This window comes from Octodon degus, unplaced genomic scaffold (assembly GCF_000260255.1).
Source record: "Octodon degus isolate 3935 unplaced genomic scaffold, OctDeg1.0 scaffold00264, whole genome shotgun sequence".
Classification (NCBI taxonomy): domain Eukaryota; kingdom Metazoa; phylum Chordata; class Mammalia; order Rodentia; family Octodontidae; genus Octodon; species Octodon degus.
In genome coordinates, this window is record NW_004524840.1 from 1100862 (window position 1) to 1119129 (window position 18268).

Sequence of the window (18268 nt, forward strand, 5' to 3'; positions counted from 1 at the left end):
GGGGATCAAACTCCTGCCCCTACCCCTGCTTTCAGGTGCTTTAATCTTCTGAGCTATTTGGCTGGCCCTTCAGAGACATTTTTGAATGCAGCTTAAAACAACGCCTGATAGTAAATGTCTTTAACATAGGGAAACTCTCTCTCTCTCTCTCTCTCTCTGTCTCTCTGTCTCTGTCTCTGTCTCTGTCTCTCTCTCTCTCTCTCTCTCTCTCTCTCTCTCTCTCTCTCTCATTCTCCTCTTCCATTTCTCTCTCTCTGTGCGCCTATATAACATAGGAAAGAGTGTGCATTCAATATTACCTCTGATGGTTTTCCTGGATGCTTTGTGTCCTCATGCAATTCATCACTGTGAACATTATCATAAGAAAGCAGTCTTTTAAAAATAAATATAGAAAAATAAAACTTTAGAAAAACACATTGGGGAAGGAAGTAATTTAGGGGTTAGGAAAGCAGAGGCATAGCACAGACTATGCATGTTGGGCTTTTTCTTCACTAGTTCAAAAAAATATTACCTTACCCACAGTTAATTTAAGTCAAGTAGTGTGGAGGAATGAGTGAAACGCTAATGTGAGTTTCCTTAGTCATTCAAAAAATAACACCTAGGTAGCAGAGGTTGTGTGTGTGTGTGTGTGTGTGTGTGTGTGTGTGTGTGTTTTGCCTTTGAAAATACCAAGTATAACAGAACACCTTGAAATCTCACCCTCCCTGGAATGCTATGTTTATGCTTTCATGGCTGTTCTAAGAAGCCAAGCTTAAAATGTGCTATGATACATTTAAAGAAAGAAGCAGCATTCTAACTCATTACCGCCCATCAATATTCTTGGGACTTAGCATGCGGTATCCAAAAGCATGGTTTCTAACAGTACTTGACTATTTTGAAAGCAAGAAGTTTGGCTTAGAAAGAAAAGTCTTTGGATCTTACTTGGTCCTGCTATCTTTGATCTCTCTTACTCTCCCAAAGCAGTCAGAGAAACGATATCTCTTTTCTTTCAAAGCAAGCCATGAATCTTAGAAAAATCAACTTCTTGAAGATCCTCATTCAAGAGGGACCCTGTCTCAGTCAGGAGAAAGGAACACTGCACAAAGAGCCCAAGAATAATTAAATATGCCTGGCTGCCCTTTCCACCACCATCATTCAAATGATAAAACGGTTTGCTATCAAATCATTTCACGTGGTTGTCTATTCCTCATTCAACTTAGTCGTATGAGCATCCAGTTTTAGAGACTGCATCTCATGGGGATCCATATCCAATGAAAGAGAGAGAGAGAGAGAGAGAGAGAGAGAGAGAGAGAGAGAGAGAGAGAGAGAAGATAATTAAGAAAAAGAGAAGGAAGGAAGGAAGGAAGGGAGATAGACAGTTTTCAAGTTCTTTACATCTTTATTTGAAAGGTTTCAGTGTCACATAAAACTCATTAAATAAATTTTGTATGCTCTTTCACTAATTTTCCTTTTGTTATAAGGTTGTCAGCCATGGCCTTATGATGAATGAAGGAGAATATTGTGTTCCACCCTTCCAACACCTGTCTTAAAATTTATTTGTCAGATAAACTATGTTGTTACCCATCAAAATTTAGAAAGAATGAGACAAAAGACTGATAAACAATCTGTGTAAGACCTCTGAAGAGAAGGGGAGAGGAGCATGAAAACATAGGTGGCAAAATGAAGCAAGCTGTATGAAATAAATTACATCCCATGTGTGTCTAAGCCCTGGCTTCCACATAATTATAAATCTTATTAATTACAAATGTTTTAGAAGTTTATTTCTGTTTTCTTTTCTCCTTTCTCTTTTTCCTTTCACCTCAATAGTTTTTTTTTATTAGTACATGTTTGCAGTACATCATTTTTGCTTTCCCTTTGGGGAATCAGTGTGTGCGCAGTGTGTCTCAATTCCTTTGTCATCTCCTTTCCCTCTGTCCTCTTCCTCTCTCTGTATCTCTTGACCCCCTTCTCCTTTGAGAAAGATCTATCTCCCTATTTTCTATGATCTATCCATTATTTTGCTCTTTATTTATTCTTTGGGTATCTCATATAATAGAAATCATGTGATAGTGAAGTTTGTGTGTCTGACTGGTTGGGCTAAACTAGTGTGCTGGGACAAGTCTATATAGCTTGGCATATATTTTTGTAAATAAAGTTTTATTGAGATACTCTTTGTTCAGAAAGTCATGTGTCTTCTATAGCGACTTTCTGGTTATCTCAGAAGACTGATGCAGTTGTGACTAAGACCACAGAGCCAGAGATACAACCTAAGCTATGTACTATTTTGTTTTTTACAAAAAATGTATATAGGCCACTGTTTCACACACACAAAATGGCTGTGGCTAATTGTGCTGAGATTGGCCTTGAGAAAGCAGAAACTGCTGAGTCTTCTCCACACTGCATTTGGTGCTCAGTTTCTCCATTCTTTTTCAGCATGTGTGAAGGGGTGGAAGCTCGGCTCCCACCAGGGGTGTAATGAAGCAGAGGGATTATCCCATGGGCAGCAGTTTCTCATTGTCTCTCTGGGTCACCTCAGAATGTGAGAGACCCATCAGTGACTGCTGGAAAGAGCATCCAGGAAAGAGAGACAGGAGAGATGAGGCGAGACACAGCTTTACTCCTCCCAAGAGTTCTCTACTGTCTTTCTGCATTTTAACTTCTAGAGGACAGAATTCTGCCTGCTAGTGCTTAGTGAATTGAATCTGCCCTTGGAGACCTGCTCAGAGCTCCCATTGACTTCGTGGGAGTAATGGGCCACTTGGTCCCACAACATCTGTGCTAGCTTCAGGCTATTTAACAAACTCCTAAACAAATCCCAATAAAGTGCTCTTTAATGGGTGCTTAATTCTGCCTGGGGGTAGGTGCTGAGCACACCTAACTCCTCTCTTTCCCTTCAGGTTTACTAAGCTTCTGGCTTTTTATGGCTTGATAATTACTGCAACCAAGAACCCTGAGTTAAACAGTATTAAACCAGCTCAAAGTCACAAGATGTCTGCTTTTATTGATCTCAGTTGATCTGTTTACTCTCTGGGTTCCAATGTAATGGTTGAATTGATTATTCATTTACATTTTTAATGTTGTTGTGGGCAAAAACATTCTGACATGAATCATCTCCAACTTAATGGGCTGATGACATACAATATTGTTTGGATTTTCAATTTCAGTTAAGTATTTATTGTGCATCTGATCTCAGGTGAACTTATCAGGGATAAAAAGGTCATTGCAATTTCTGGTAAAAGATGGTAGAAATGTGTGTTTTTCTACTATGTGAAGTTCCTACTTTTGAGTGATAACCCTTTGTCAGTGGGTGGTTAGGACATCAACTTTTGTGTCATATACTCACTGATTATACTTTAAGTACATTTTAGAATCTATAATGCTCACCTTTGTTTGAACTCCTTAAATTAAATCCATAGTCACAATGATTTGTTTTCCTTTTTGATGATTTTGCTTTGTTGGAGATGTGGAAATAGTGGGAATTATACTACAGACAGCTTGATGTAATAGGAAATAGAATGGTTTTATTAGCTCACAAGTTTCTCTATTTAACAAAGGTAAGCAATTGAAAGGTCTAGCTACACTTATGTTTATCACATAATGTTCTCCCTGAAGGCTCTTTGACTATGCTCATGGACTTCCTTTGGGAATGCTTTCTTCCCCCACAGCAAGCAATGAAGCTCTAAAAATATAAATATGACTGCATGTGGCTTATTCTTCTCAATAGGATTGTTTTGAATATAATATTTATGAATTATATATCCAATCACCTACCACCCTCACTCTTTTGTAAAATGAGAGGAAGCATAAGAAAATACATAAATGCATATTTTTAACCATCATAGTCACTTTTATCTGATAGAATTTAACACTAAGCCAGAATTTAAGGCCAAATAGAGGATCATTATGAATTTTCAGGGGAATAATAAATACTAATGTTTGGTGAAAAGAGAGGAGCAAAATGACAATAATGAAATGTTTGAAAGTGCTTCTCTTTAGAATTTTCTTTTTTAAAATGTATACATCTTATTTATTTTATTTTCTTGACTATAAATTTTTTATTTTTAAAAATAATTTTATTGAGAAACAAATAGCAATGCAACAGTTTCAAAACTGATTAGTAGGACAGTTTCAATAATTAATACATTGCATATTATTGTCTTAGTGGTTACCTCTTTAGTAATTTTCACTGTTAATTTTATTAATCTCATTACCAAATGTATAGATCAAAAAATGCATTAATTTTGATAAAAAAAATCAGATGTCAAATAACATTAATTTTTCTATGTTTAATTACTAATCTCTTTTCTATCTGCCAGATCAGTGAGAGGTGGCAAATTCTAAGCAAAAATCAGATAAAAAGCCCAATTTTCAGGATATCTCAGTCTCATAGGCACATGAACAGATTACCAAAATAGAGCAGGATTTCTGAAGGGCTACTGAGCAGCCAGGGACTCACAGAGTTTAGGAAGAGGTAAGAGTTGAATGTGATGGTGCTGAACTGGGGAGTTTTCCAGCGTGAGACTAGAACAGAGGACCATCCATGCTGAGAGGCCAGCTTCAGAAAAGACGGTTTAGCAAGAATTTAGGGGTATTCAGGAAATGATGTTGTGTTACAGGCAGAATATAGGATCACCAAGAGGACCCATTATGGTAAAATACTTGTTTTCATAACAGAAAAGCAGTGTGTGTGGAGGATGATGATGATGGTGGTAGTGATGTTGATGCGGGCCACGGGAGCTGAGGTCCCTGTGATAGCAAAATGGAACAAGGATCCACTGATATAGACTGAGGGATTGCAGACCTTGATTCAGCTGACAAGGAAAACAGCAAGGGAAGAACATTCTGGATTGGTCAAATGGTTGTGAAATGGTCACTAAACCAAATGGAATAATCCAGTGTTAGAACTAGGTCCAAATTTACAGTGAGAGTTTTGGCAGGGGTGAAGCCTGTTGGGTAGAATGCCAGCACGGCTATTCAATGCTGGAAATCATAACAGATGAAATGCTGCAAGAGACTGTGAAATACATAAAGCCTGAAATACAAGGAAAACATTCTGTGTGCACCAGTAACAGTATTTATTAGGACACCTCACTACCTAAACTGAAGTATTTAGCGATCACTTACACCTAGTAAGAATTTCTCATGGTAATTTCAGGGATATAAAAGACTTATGGAAAAACTTTGGGCAAAATATGGCATTAAAATGTATACCTTTATAGATATGAACACTTATACTTTAAAATTTAGAAATTTATGTTAGAACTCAGCCATCAGGTTCTTATTTGTACAGTAATAAATGGAATGATGTTATGAACAGATTTGTTTCTTTCATCTCCCAAACTAATCGGAATGTGATATTGAACAATTGGCTCACTAGTTTCCAAGTGATGTTACATTTGCTAACAAAGCACAAGTTGACAGTGCAGGAACTGTACACAAGAACAAGGTAGAAATTCCAAAAAAAATGTTGTAATTTGAAAATATAGATTTATATAATGCACACTTTGGATTTTAGAAAGATTTACATTGGGCTCATATGTGGCAAAGAAAAACAGATTGGTGATGCTGATGTCAACATTGTACTGTGATAGAAATACTCATAGGAAAACTTCTAAAAAATGGAAGACTAACATGAAAACTTTCAACAACAAAATCCAAGATGGAGTAGACATTTCTGATGAGGTGTTCAGCAGCTATGGTGTTGCTCAAGACACAAAGTATTTTCCAATGGTTTTGTTTTACTCTATCCTAAACATGTGTGACATAGTCTAACAGTGTACAAAGAAAATAATAAGTGTAAAATACCATGGTGAAATTTTCTTAGAGTATTGGGACTGAAGCTCATAAAAGATCATTTACAGCAGAGGGAAAACAAAATGTTTCTGATCAGTGAACTACACAAAAATATTGCATTCCATACTGGTGAGCCAACATATGAACAGGCAGATACACCATGCTAAAGACCTACTAGAAAACCAGAAAAACTGTGCTCTACAGGGAAGAACAAGAAAACAAAACATGGTTCCTATCAATATACGTGCTACTTGGGTACAGAACATGCAGTTTTCATGTGTGAAAACTGTCTTGTGTGTGACAATTGAAGTAAATATTATGTCTGTTGGAGAGTTCTTTTGGTGTTTCCATTGTAGTTCACATAGATTTTTATTTCTGATGTTATCTCTTCAGTTTTGTAGGCAAGCAACTAAATGGCTGATGTGAAAATGTTGATATATGTTCTAAGCATTCATTACACATTTGATGTTTTATTTATCTTATTTCCCTGCCTAGTGTATGTTGTACAACGTAGTAGAAAGTTACTGATGTAACAGGAAGAGAGGTGGCAAAAATGGCCCGCTGCATAGGAAAGGAAAGCTAAGTATATGTGTTGGAAATGTAAGTGAGATGCATGCAAGAAACAGCAGTTGATATATGTGAAGACTGCTTGGGTATGACCGTTGAAGCAAGATCAGTTCTGTAGTACACTTCTGTTTGTGTTTACATTGTAGCACATAGTTTTTTTTTTTCTGATGTGCTCTGTTAGGTTTTGTAAGCAAATGCACAACTGATGTGAAAATGTTGATGTTTATTCTAAATGTGCAATACATATTAAGAGCTTAATACTTCACTTCATTGATATTTTATGTCACTGTTAATTACACATTGCATAATAGAATAAACAACCTCCTGATAAAATAGAAGACCACTGATATATCAAGTATGTTCTACAAAAAGACCAGGAAAGTAAAACTCATGTGCTGTAAGTAGAAGTAATATGTGTGTATGGAGCATGATATTATCATGTGTGAAGACTGCCTTAGGGGTGATAATTACAGGGTTTTTTTTTTGTAGAGTGCTATTGATATTTTCATTGTAGATAAATGATCTAATGAAGACCATATGTGTTGAACAGTTATAGTTTCATCCTGCATCCTATAATAAGTAGATGAATGACACAGACTTTTTTACCAGGCCCGTGACTTGGGTTCTATATCCCTTTTCTCATGAAAGGGTCCACTTTGATAGTATGGTCCTAATTGAATTGTTGCTTGTTTATCTACATTGGAAACATTTCTAGATACATATGTAGCTACCAATAAAGTAAGAGTCTTATCTGTGGTCATTTTGATTCTGATACTGTATTCATAGATTTGCTTAAATGAATTGTATCTTTAATATTGTAATTTGATGATGATATGTATCATTAATGTGGTCTTACATTTTTAAAAAGTATATTTGATGAAGAGGGAGGCATCAGAAAAGACTAACAAATTAAAAAGTATTTAAGTTAGCTATACATGATATTCTTAAATTACTTTCCAGTACCGTTTGCTTCATATAAGAACATCTTCATGCACTGTACCTGACAAATTTCATGCCTCTGTAACCCTTTGGTTCCCTTTGTTCAGACCAGATATGGCCAGGGCAGGCCTTGTGTAAATCCCATACCTGTGCTGTCTTCATACACCACAGTCACAGTTTTCCAGTTGTAATAGAGGACCAGATCCAGGACTGCCCTGCTGATAGCTGCATAGTCTGGGTACAGGTTGATGTAAAATAAGTCTTTGTTGTCCACTGAAGGGTGCTTCCAGCGGGTCTGTATGTGTGGAACTTCCAGGGCGTTGCAAATGGACTGCACAGCACTGACAGAGGAGCTATGAGAAGGCCCAAAGAGGGCAGCCACACCGAGTGCCAACTGGTCACAGGCTGAGGACGTCCAGGATGAAGAGGAGATAGAGGGGTGGAGGGCAACAAGAGGGGAGACAAAGAGAGACTTCTATGAATTTCACTTTTACTTTCATGCTTCTTTTTAATCTAACTATGGGAAAATCTCCTATACTTCGCACCTGTATGCCAAGGAATTATGCTCCTTCAAACTTCCAATATTCTTGAGATATCAAGGTAATGATAGATACAAATGTAGGTCTGATTAGCAATACATCACAGAACCAACTCCCTGCAAATAAAAGTGAGCAACTGGTCTCACTTCATTACCTTTAATCAGATGGAGTCTAAACCACTTGCTCTACATGGTATTAACCAGGAGCACTCTGTGAGTTAGCCAGCAAGCCATTTGTCAATTATGTCAGATGGATTAAGTTCTGTCATGTGGCAGGATGGCACTGAACATGCTAGTGTGACCACAGAATTCAGACAGAAGACCTTCTGGGTGACTACAAAGTACTTCCCCAAATTCAGATAAGAGTCCTAGATTATTGAAATGCGGTTGCAGGATGTTCACAGCAGAACTGACACCTGATTAACTACAGAAAATTGACTACCAGAGCTTAAAGACAACTTGGAAGACATTAAGTTGGGTCACCCCTGGCATTTCAGGGCTCAGGGATGCTACTGAATCAGGTCTCTTCACCTTATCAGCTAAAATGAAGCCTAACACAAAGTTACTATGTAGTTAAGAATTTATTTATAAATTAAATTTATAAAAAATTATAAATTTTTCTTATTATGAAAGTATTCACATTGAGTGAAGTCATAATACTTAAAATACATGAAAGCCCAAAAAGATTCTGATTAATTCATAATCTTGGGATAATTCCTACTAATACTTAAAAAAAATGGATCATTATATAAATGTACCCTTGATCTCTTGCTTTTTTAATTCTATATAGTAGCATGTCTTTCTTTCAAATTATTACAGATTCTTCAAAGATATATTTTTAGTATCTGTGGACTATTCCATTAATTTAACCAATCTTTCATTTAAGCTCTTTCTAAAATTTTATTATAATAAGTCAAATTACATTAAATTTTTCTCTTTATCTCAGGTTATTTCTTTAGTGTAGATCTCCAGGGTTAACAGCTACAATTAAAGCATTTTGGTATTTTAAAGCTGTAATGATACATATTAACCAAATTCCCCTCCAGAAAAGTTTGGAGTATTTTATCTTCTACAGACATGTAAAATAGTGGCTATGAATCTTATGCTGGTAGGCATTAAATAAAATTTTAAATGCATTTTAAAATTTATATTGTAGTTCTATTTAAAGGAATTTAGAACTGCCAAGGGATAAAATTAAACACTGGGATTAAATACCAGCTAAATTTATAAATGAAATTACATTGTATACCTTTTATATCATAATGTCACTTTATAAACAAAAGTAAATAGAAAAATTATGGCTCTGTAAAATTTCTAACTTGCATTAGAGAGAATAATGGATAAATATTTGATAGCTGTTTTAGAGTTATCTAAAGGATGGTGACTGTTGATGGCTATTCCAAGGAAAACTTTCTGATACTGTAGTGTTTGTCACTAACTACATGAGTTACAGGGATGTATGGTTGTTTATATTTTGTGTTGTAGGCATAAGTCAACATCATCTTTGGAAGCTAATTTTCTGGATATGTTTTCACTATTTATCCAGAAAAAAAGAGACTACAAGAGTGTGTAAGCTGTTGTTTTATCCAGCATGAACAATGAATTGAAATTCCTGCTAATATGTGGCCCTGGGGTACTAGTACTACTTGACAGAAAATCAATTCTTTTGAATTCTGTTTGCCAGAAAATTACCAGTTTCAAGAAGCTTTGGGGTGTTTATTTACAAGTAGAAAGTACGAGTATGGCAGGTATTTCAGATCATAAGAAAGTTTTTAATTTGTGTGTGGGTTGAATAACTAAGAATGAATGTTCTAACATTCAACTTTACTTAGTGCTAAATGTGTTTGTCATTCTATAGAATTTGTTTAACTCTGTGTGTGGGTTAGAAAGAGAGAATTAAGAATTGAACCCAGAGAAATCATGCATATAAGGGAGGCTTATAAACATTAAAGAACTATGTACTTAAGTTTTATTGTTCATAGACAGCTCTGACCTATATGAAGTCACCAATGCCATCTATTTTAAAAAAAATTATTCCCTATGTTAAAGTCATAACATATGTAGAAATAGATACTATACTATTAGTTTTTTATCTGTTAGCCTAAAAAAAGTTTTATATTTTGTTTGTATATAAGTAAACAAAAGAGGATATTATGGAAACACACCCTATGATCTACCTACATTGATTCAGTGAACCAGGAGTATCCTGATACTTGGAAGTGAATGTGAATATGCTGACTGTATTCTGTTCATGTGCATAGCCATATCATGAAAAAACACCCTTCTGTGAGGCAGAGAGCCCCTCCTGTGCTGGTAAAGTTTGTTTTCACACAAACTCTTTTATCTGATACCTACACAATACCTGTATAAATATTTCTTTGAGCAAAAGCTTGTATCCTACCTATGAATTAGATCATTTCGGAGGCACTTGTCTTCTGTGCAGAAGAAAAATAATCAAATGCAGACTTTGTTCTCTCAGATTTAATCTTTACATTTTTATGACTTTGTGGAAAGGACTGAAAAAAGTTAAAAACATGCTAGCTAATCACATTAGTCTACAACCTGTTGAAATCCAGGGAGTGACTGATACGTGTCTTAGGCATTATTGTAAGTTCAGTGGACGTGACCTTCCACCAAGTTTTATTTGACCGTGTTGTATGATTTCATGGTGGTATCTCCCTTCGGGAAGGAAAAACAGATCCAGCTTGACGTTTTGCATTCACAACTGAACCAGTTAATCATGGAGAGGAGGGCACTGAAGGGTAAGCTAATCAGAAAGATCCGCAAAACAGGAATAGGTGGCATCCATTAGGTTAGTTCAGATTGCAGTGATCAATGACATAGAGGAACGAGATTTCCCACGACCCCTTTGAACTAAGGTGTCCACTTTGAAAAAGGACAGATAGCGAAAAGAAGGTGACTGTGGAACAGGCAAGTCACCCAAAGAAGATTTCTAGAAGCGAGAAAATAGTTACCTCTGCGTGAGGCTTCAAAACTATCAAAAAGATTAATTCTCTGGATGTCGTAGGTTAATGTGGTGTTAGGCATCAGAGTTCGGTTCCGGTTAATGCTGGTGACTGCAAACTTGAAAGCTAATTCTTCAAGATTAACAGGTTCATTTTCCACAGTTTCAAAAATCCCTCCTGCAGAAGCAAAAGAGATATATGAGAAGCATTAATCACATAATTCACACATATATTTTTTAAAAAGGCTACAGATTTTAAATAAAAATCCTAATATGCTAAGTGGAGAAATGATTAGCATTGATTCCAAAACCAGGGCTGAAAGTTTATCAGCATACGCCACATGTAAAAAGCTTGTCTCACTGCATGCCAGTACTTAAGATTTTCAATTTAGTGTTGATTTGTATGATACCTCTCAGATGTTCAGTGTATCCCAAATATTGTGTACCCTGGCAGTAGAAGTGGTACTATGGTGGAGAGCAATTTTCTATGGTTTGGACAAAGATCACACTGTGCTTGACCCAAACACAATCTGAGCTGTATCCTGTAGGACTACACTTCCTGGAAAGAAGACCTTTCAATTTGGAAGCAGACATTCTAGGTCCTAAAGGGGTTGTGTAGGGAGCTGAGCAAGATCAAAATGAAATATACATACTCTCGCATTTTTCAGAATGGAAAGATCTTTTCCATGCTTTGTGGCTTAGAATTCAGGGGGTCACATTTTATTAATCTCTACATTATGTGAGCAGATTTGAAAAGCTGTATTTGCTTTTCCTTAAATGATTTGGTTGTGTCCTAAAGCAAATCTGCATCCCATCTCTGAAGAGACACATTCCTCACTGAACAAGTACACACACCATAAGCTCTGATTTTGTAAAAATGAAACTCTCAGTACAAATAGTAATATGAAATATTAGTACTTAAATATAGGTCTGACTTTGAGACATTGATGATGAATGAACGTGTGATTAACTGCACATCCTTACTGTTCTTTAGGTGATTTTCTGAGGTTATCAACAGTCACTGGGTATCAGGTAGAAGACCTCTTAATTACATTCAACAAACTCCTTGAATGACCAAAGTTCCTCATTTTGTTTGAAAATATATGTTAACTGACACCCACATAATATTGAATACTTATAACTGTAAGGTTCCTATTATCTAGAATAACCACTGATCAATTTCCTACCAAAACTCAGTTGGAAAGGTATTTTTCCCAATATACCTATGCTACACTAATTTGTGAACAAGTTTTTTCTTGACTCAAGAAAGAAAAAGTAACATAAAAAGGAATGAAAATGATAAACATGTTATGAGTACGATTTATGTATATTCATTCTTAGAAAACTTCAATTGACAGGTTGCAATTAAAAGTAATTACTTTGATCCTACTTTGAAAGAATAACAAACAAATGAATAGTTATAAATTTTCTGTTAAACTGACTTCATTAAATAATCTGCCATAGTATTAGACTGTGAAGACTGAAAAGGCTTCTACTGAAATAACTTGGCTCCCATTCTGGCTATTTTTTGTCATTTATAGCCTGATGATATGAAGCCTTTAAGTAAAGATGATTTCCCTGTTTGAGGAATCACACTTGTGATCTCAAAGTTGATCGCATATGGCACATTTGTTCTTTCTGAAATCAGTGTTAGGAAAATTTTTGCTCTTGAAATAAATGTGTTTTTCTTTGGTCAGACAATTATGAATAGGAGTTTTGGGATGGATTTTGATTTCTGTCAGAATTCTTAATGGATGCTTCAAGAGGAGAAGGCAAAGCTCAGGAAATAGGCCCTTGGTTGCTAGTAGGCCCTTGGTCACTGATAGGCCCTTGGTCACCAATAGACCCTTGGTTACCAATAGGCCCTTGGTCAACAAAGGAACATGGATGTAAGGTGATCTTACCACCATGATTAAGGGTCCCACACAGTGGACTCTTTGGTGTGAGTGCATCCACGGTAATTATTAACAGTGATTCCTTTACTTGCTTATTGTCTCAGCTGTAGTGCGAACCCTCACATAGAGAAACAGGGTATCTTACTCAGAATCACCGTCATTATGGAGACTCAGGCACTAAAACTTTCAGGCTATACCAGTTAAGGAAAAATGTCAATCCTAGGCTCAGACATAAGCACCATTAATCTATCCAGGTTGAATTAATAAATGGAGATGGAAACTCCATCATCCTCTTCTTCCTCTTTCTACCTCTATTTTCACTGAATATAAAATGGAAGTTTTGAAGGGTGGCCCTTAGCTTACCAAATTTCTCTCGGGGTAGGATTTAAAATATTAGGAAGAAAGTCACTATGAAATAGCTCTTTTACATAAATTTCAAGGTAGGAAATGTTTTCTCTTTTTATAATAATGAAAAAGCAAACAGAAAAATTGCACATTTTACTCAGTTTCTTGAAATTTACAAAACCTTTTCTATGAAAAATTCAGATGTCCAGTTATCCTACACACAAACACACAGACACACAGACACAGACACAGACACACACACACACACGCATACACACGCCCACACTTCATTAAGTTATTTCTATCATTCTTCTTAAATGTGGCCAAAAACACTGACTTGCTTCAGTATTCTGTAAAGCAAATGATATAATGCAGCCAAAGTACTCTGAAAACAAACTTCTTTCCAAGAAATTGGTTAGCATTGCCGCACATGGGTAATTGGTATACAAAACAAATTGGCACCAAATGTAACACTTCCTGCTCAACTCAAAATTATTCCTTAGGCATAGAATTGCCCTTTATATAAAGCTGAATGCACCTGGGCCTGAGATAATTACTTAAGTGTTTTTATTATGCACTTAAATTGTGTGTAGCTGAATTCTGTTTTGTCATTTTGAGAGCAATTCCTTTCACTCCTTCATCAAATGAGAGCCCTGCATGGTGTTGTTAGCTCAGTACCCACTCCATTTGTCTTTTCTGCTAGAAATGGCATCTGATAAATCCCAAAATCTTACCATGATGTGAGGTATACAGGATGCTGGAGAAATGCCAAGAGAATGAAATCTGATAAAAGCAGGAGAAAGTTATTAATAGGAATAAGATTGATACTTCCCAGGAAGGGAGACTTTCAAGAATGAGCCACGTCCTTCCCTCTCCTTCTTACTGTACCTTCTGGTTTGTGTGTGATGTGGAGTTTTTGATAACAGGAGAAGGACACATATCTGGAGACCTTTCCTCCAGTCTTCCTTCTCTCCTTCCCTCCCTCCCTGCCTTCTTCCTTCCTTCCTTCCTTCCTTCCTTCCTTCCTTCCTTCCTTCCTTCTTTCCTTCCTTTCTCCCTCCCTCCCCCTCTATTTCCTCCCTCCCTCCCTTCCTTTCTTCCTTTCTTCCTCTCTTCCTCCATCCCACTGTTTTTCCCTCCCTCCTCCTCTTTCTCTCCTCTTTTTTTAATCCTCCATCTTTGTGAGATTTGTTGACATGAGAGCTGTCAGTAAGCTATATTTAGGGATATAGTGCACTTTGGATCCTACAGTTCAGTGACCCAATGTCTCATTGGTCACAGAGCAGAAACCCCTATCTCATTCATTCCTCTGGTCCTCTTCCTTCTCTACTCTTGCACTCTCTAGTTCCCCCTGCTTCCCTCTTTCTTCTCCTAAGTGCACCTCTAGCCCTTTCACTCTCTCATTCAGGTTATGCTGGACATGATTTCTGCTTCTAAAAATTCAGTGGGCCAGGTAAGGGTTAAGAGTGAAAGTCATTATAGGCCCCAATCTATTATTACTTATTGTTGTTGTTGTAACAGTTTTCCAGACCAGGTCAGTGAGTGAGGAAAAAGACCAAGACTTTGAGAATTCAGAGTGAAGAAACAGCTTTTGCTTTCTGTGTAATTCTTGAGCAGTGGAGCATGGCAGAGGCAGCACAGGAGGGTGAGAGACCCTAGTGGCTTTGGGCCTCAGTTTCCCAGGTTTTCCTTCAGCACTAACAGACACCAACTCTGCCTTCTACCTTACAGCTCGATGTCATGCACAAGATGATTTAAGTGTATTGTCCAAGCAGTGGGTTAGGAAGTAGAGGATGCTGGTATTTTAGAATCATAATCTGACTATGTGAACATTTGTGCTATTTAAAGTTGCAAGAACAGAGCATATTTCTTTTAAATACCAAAAGAGATATCAGTTCTAAAAAAGGAATAGCATTCTGTTCTTAATAAATATGTGCTTTTAGACTTCATTCTTGAGGACTTGTCTTCATTTTTCCCATTGTACATTTTTGGGAATTATAGATGTTGGTTCTATCCCTATTTGGGCAAAGGGGCCACACGGTCACTGTAACAGCTTGTGTTTGGATGTCCTCCCAAAGCCTCATGTAGTCAGAGGTGGGGCTTTTTCAGAGGTGGCTGGATTGAGAGTGTGTGATAGATTGAACAGGCAGTGTTAGTATCAGTGCGGTAGGATGAAAAGTGCTACTGCCCTAAATAGCTTGGCCAGGGTAGAAGGGATAGGGAAAGCTGCTGTCCCTCCACTGCTTGTTTTGCTACCTCAAGCCACATGAACTGTTTCTCCTCTGTGGGGCCCTCTGCCAACATTCTGCCTTGGAGTCAGATGACTATGGCTTAAAACATCCACAAACTATAATCTAAATAAACCTTTCCTCCTTGAAAATTGCATTTAAGGTATTTTGTCTCAGCATGAAGAAAAGTAAGGCAGCCCATACAGCATAGCCCAGCCACTTGAGTGAGATTTTCTGCCATGCTCTCGGGATCCCTCCAACCTTCCAGAGCCAGCCCAAGCCCAGGCCCAGTGAGTGTATAGGAGAACTTCCTCAACCCCCTGTGCCAGCTGGTACTTTACAGACACAACCTAGCATACAGGCTTGGGGTGAAACCCTGAAGCTGAAATCCCTTCAGAGAGAGTAGGGGCCAGAATCAAGAAACTAACCCAGGAGCAGAACATCTTGCAAGAGGGATGCAACAGGTTCACTCTCAAGGGCTGCTGCAGGAAGGAGCTGAGTACAGTAGCCAGATACAAGCCAAGCACAACTGGATGAATTCAAACTTCATAGATCTTCACCTGAATATCAGTAGATGCTAAGGTTATAATTCCACCAAAGCTCTACACCAAAGGTCAGAGGACAGTGCTATACAAAATGACAACAAGAAAGAGCAAAATGCAATCTCAGACAACAAACCCAAACAGAACAAGTGCAGAGGACACTAGGATAGAATAAATTGGGAATCACACAACTGAAATGTCTGAATCAATAGCATCTGAAGTAAAGAGACAATAGCAGAAAGGTATAGAGGAACTCAGATCAAAAATAACCTCTGAAATAAAAAAGAAATCTCTGAATTAATAGTATATGAAGTAAAAAATCAAATGGAGAAACACATGGAGGAAATTAGATGGGAAATAATCTCTGTAGTAAAAGAATTAATAACTGCTTCTAAAGAAGGCAATGGTAAAAAATAGAGATTAGAAAAATGATGAATTCCCTCATTTGAGCAATACAGGAAAGAAATAGATCGCATGAAGCAGAGTCAAAGAGATATGAAGGAACTTAAAATCTCTATCACAAGCTTGCAAAATTGTTTAATTGAACGTGAAGACAGAATTTCAGATCTTGAGGATGCCATTGCAATGAGTGAAAAGGTAAGAAAATATCTCTTAAAAACAACTAGAATGCAGGAAAAATAATTCATTACCTGCAAGATGATGCAAAGATGAACAATGTGAGACTAAAAGGCATCAGTGAGAAAGAAGGAGTCAATAAAAATGATATAAAAAGAATATGGGCAGAAGTAATAGCAGAAAGCTTCCCAAATATGAGGAAACTATCTGACATCAGGAAATCAAAGCATACAGAACTCCAAATAACTTCAACCAAATTAAAAACACACTGAGACATATAATAGTCAAGATACAAGAAATTCAGTATAAGATCAATATGCTGAAAGATGCTAGAGAAAAGCAAAAGATCACATTTAAGGGCAAACCCATTAGAATTTTGGCAAATTTCTCTTCACAAACCATGAAGGCAAGAAGAGCATGGAGTAGAATAATTCAAGTCCTCTATGAAAACAAATTCCAGCCCAGATTACTATACTCTGCAAAACTCTTTTTCAAGTTTGATGGAGAAGTGAAATACTTCCACGACAAAGAACAACTAAAGAATTTCATGATAACAAAGGAAACCCTATACAGACTACTAAAAGATGTTCTAGAGAGGGACCAAAATGATCAGAACACCACAAATGAGAATAGAAGGAACTCACTAAATAGGGGAAACAATTAAATGCAGGAGAAAAAGGAGTAAAAATCAGCAGGTAAATACCATGTCAATCATAAGTCAATACATCTCAATTATAACCATCAATGTAAATGCACTCAATTCACCAATTAAAAGAAATAGGCTGGCACAGTGGATTACAACATAAAAACCAACAATATGCTGTATACAAGAAACACACTTAACTCATAAAGAAATTCATAGGCTGAAAGTCAAAGGCTAGAAAACAATACAACACAGTCCACCACCTCAGAAAAAAGCAGGGGTAGCAATTTTGTTCTCAAGTCTCAAATTCATACCAAGAATGATCAAGGAAATAAAGAAGGCCATTATATACTGGTAAGGGAAAAATTCAAGAGGAAGAGCTAACACTCAAATATTTATGCACCAAACATGGAAGCACCCAACTATATAAGACAAATACTAATGGACATGAAAAATCTAATGTCAAATACCACAATCTTGACAGAAGACCTTAACACCCCCTTTTCCCAAAAAGATAGGTCAAGCAGATTAAAAATTGGCAAAGAAGTAGCAGAAGTGAACCAGAGCTTGGAACAAATGGACTTAGTGGACATATACAGAGTGTTACACCCAAACACAGCTGAATACACGTTTTTATTTTCAGCTGCACAGTGTCATTTTCCAAAATAGACCACATACTGGTCCATAAGTCATGCTTAAGTATATGCAAGAAAATAGAAATTATTCCATGCATGTTATCTGACCACAGTGCAAAGAAACTGGAAATAAATGATAAAAGAAACGAGAAAAACCCCATAAATACATGGAGAATAAACAACACCATACTGAGCAACCAATGGGTCACAAATAAAATTAAACAAGAAATTGAACAATATCTACAATTCAATGAAAATTCAACCATAACTTATGGGAATTTATGGGATGCAATGAAAGCAGTTCTCAGAGGAAAATTTATAGCTGTGAACTCACACATTAGGAAAACAAAATGGGAATAAATGAACACCCTAATACTGCACCTCCAACATGTAGAAAAGGAAAAGCAAACCAAACCCAAAGCCTAAATACAGGAAGAAATCATAGAGATTAGAGCAGAAATTAATTCAGTCGAGATGAAGAAAAGAGTTCAAAGAATGAATCAAAAGGCTGGTTCTTTGAAAAGTTAAACAAAATTGATAAACCCTTAGCTAACTTTATCAAAGAGGAAAGAAAAAATTCAAATACAAGCAATAAGGAATGAAAAGGGTGTAATTACCACAGA

At 36.7% G+C, this 18268-nt stretch overlaps 1 protein-coding gene across 5 annotated transcripts in view; it reads right to left on the minus strand.

The window, feature by feature from the left end:
• Nucleotides 1–18268, minus strand: part of Grik1 (glutamate ionotropic receptor kainate type subunit 1) — a 453759-nt gene that overhangs the window by 157596 nt on the left and 277895 nt on the right. For 3 of the 5 annotated variants that reach the window (XM_004646302.2, XM_004646303.1, XM_023706581.1), the window contains exons 2-3: nucleotides 10792–10959; nucleotides 7426–7683 (exon numbers count right to left, since the gene is read on the minus strand). The exons of 1 other annotated variant lie outside the window; for it this stretch is intronic. In XM_004646302.2, the coding sequence (XP_004646359.1) occupies nucleotides 7426–7683; nucleotides 10792–10959 (426 nt within the window). The remainder of the gene's footprint in view (nucleotides 1–7425; nucleotides 7684–10791; nucleotides 10960–18268) is intronic. One more of the 5 variants, XM_023706582.1, reaches the window with a different exon arrangement.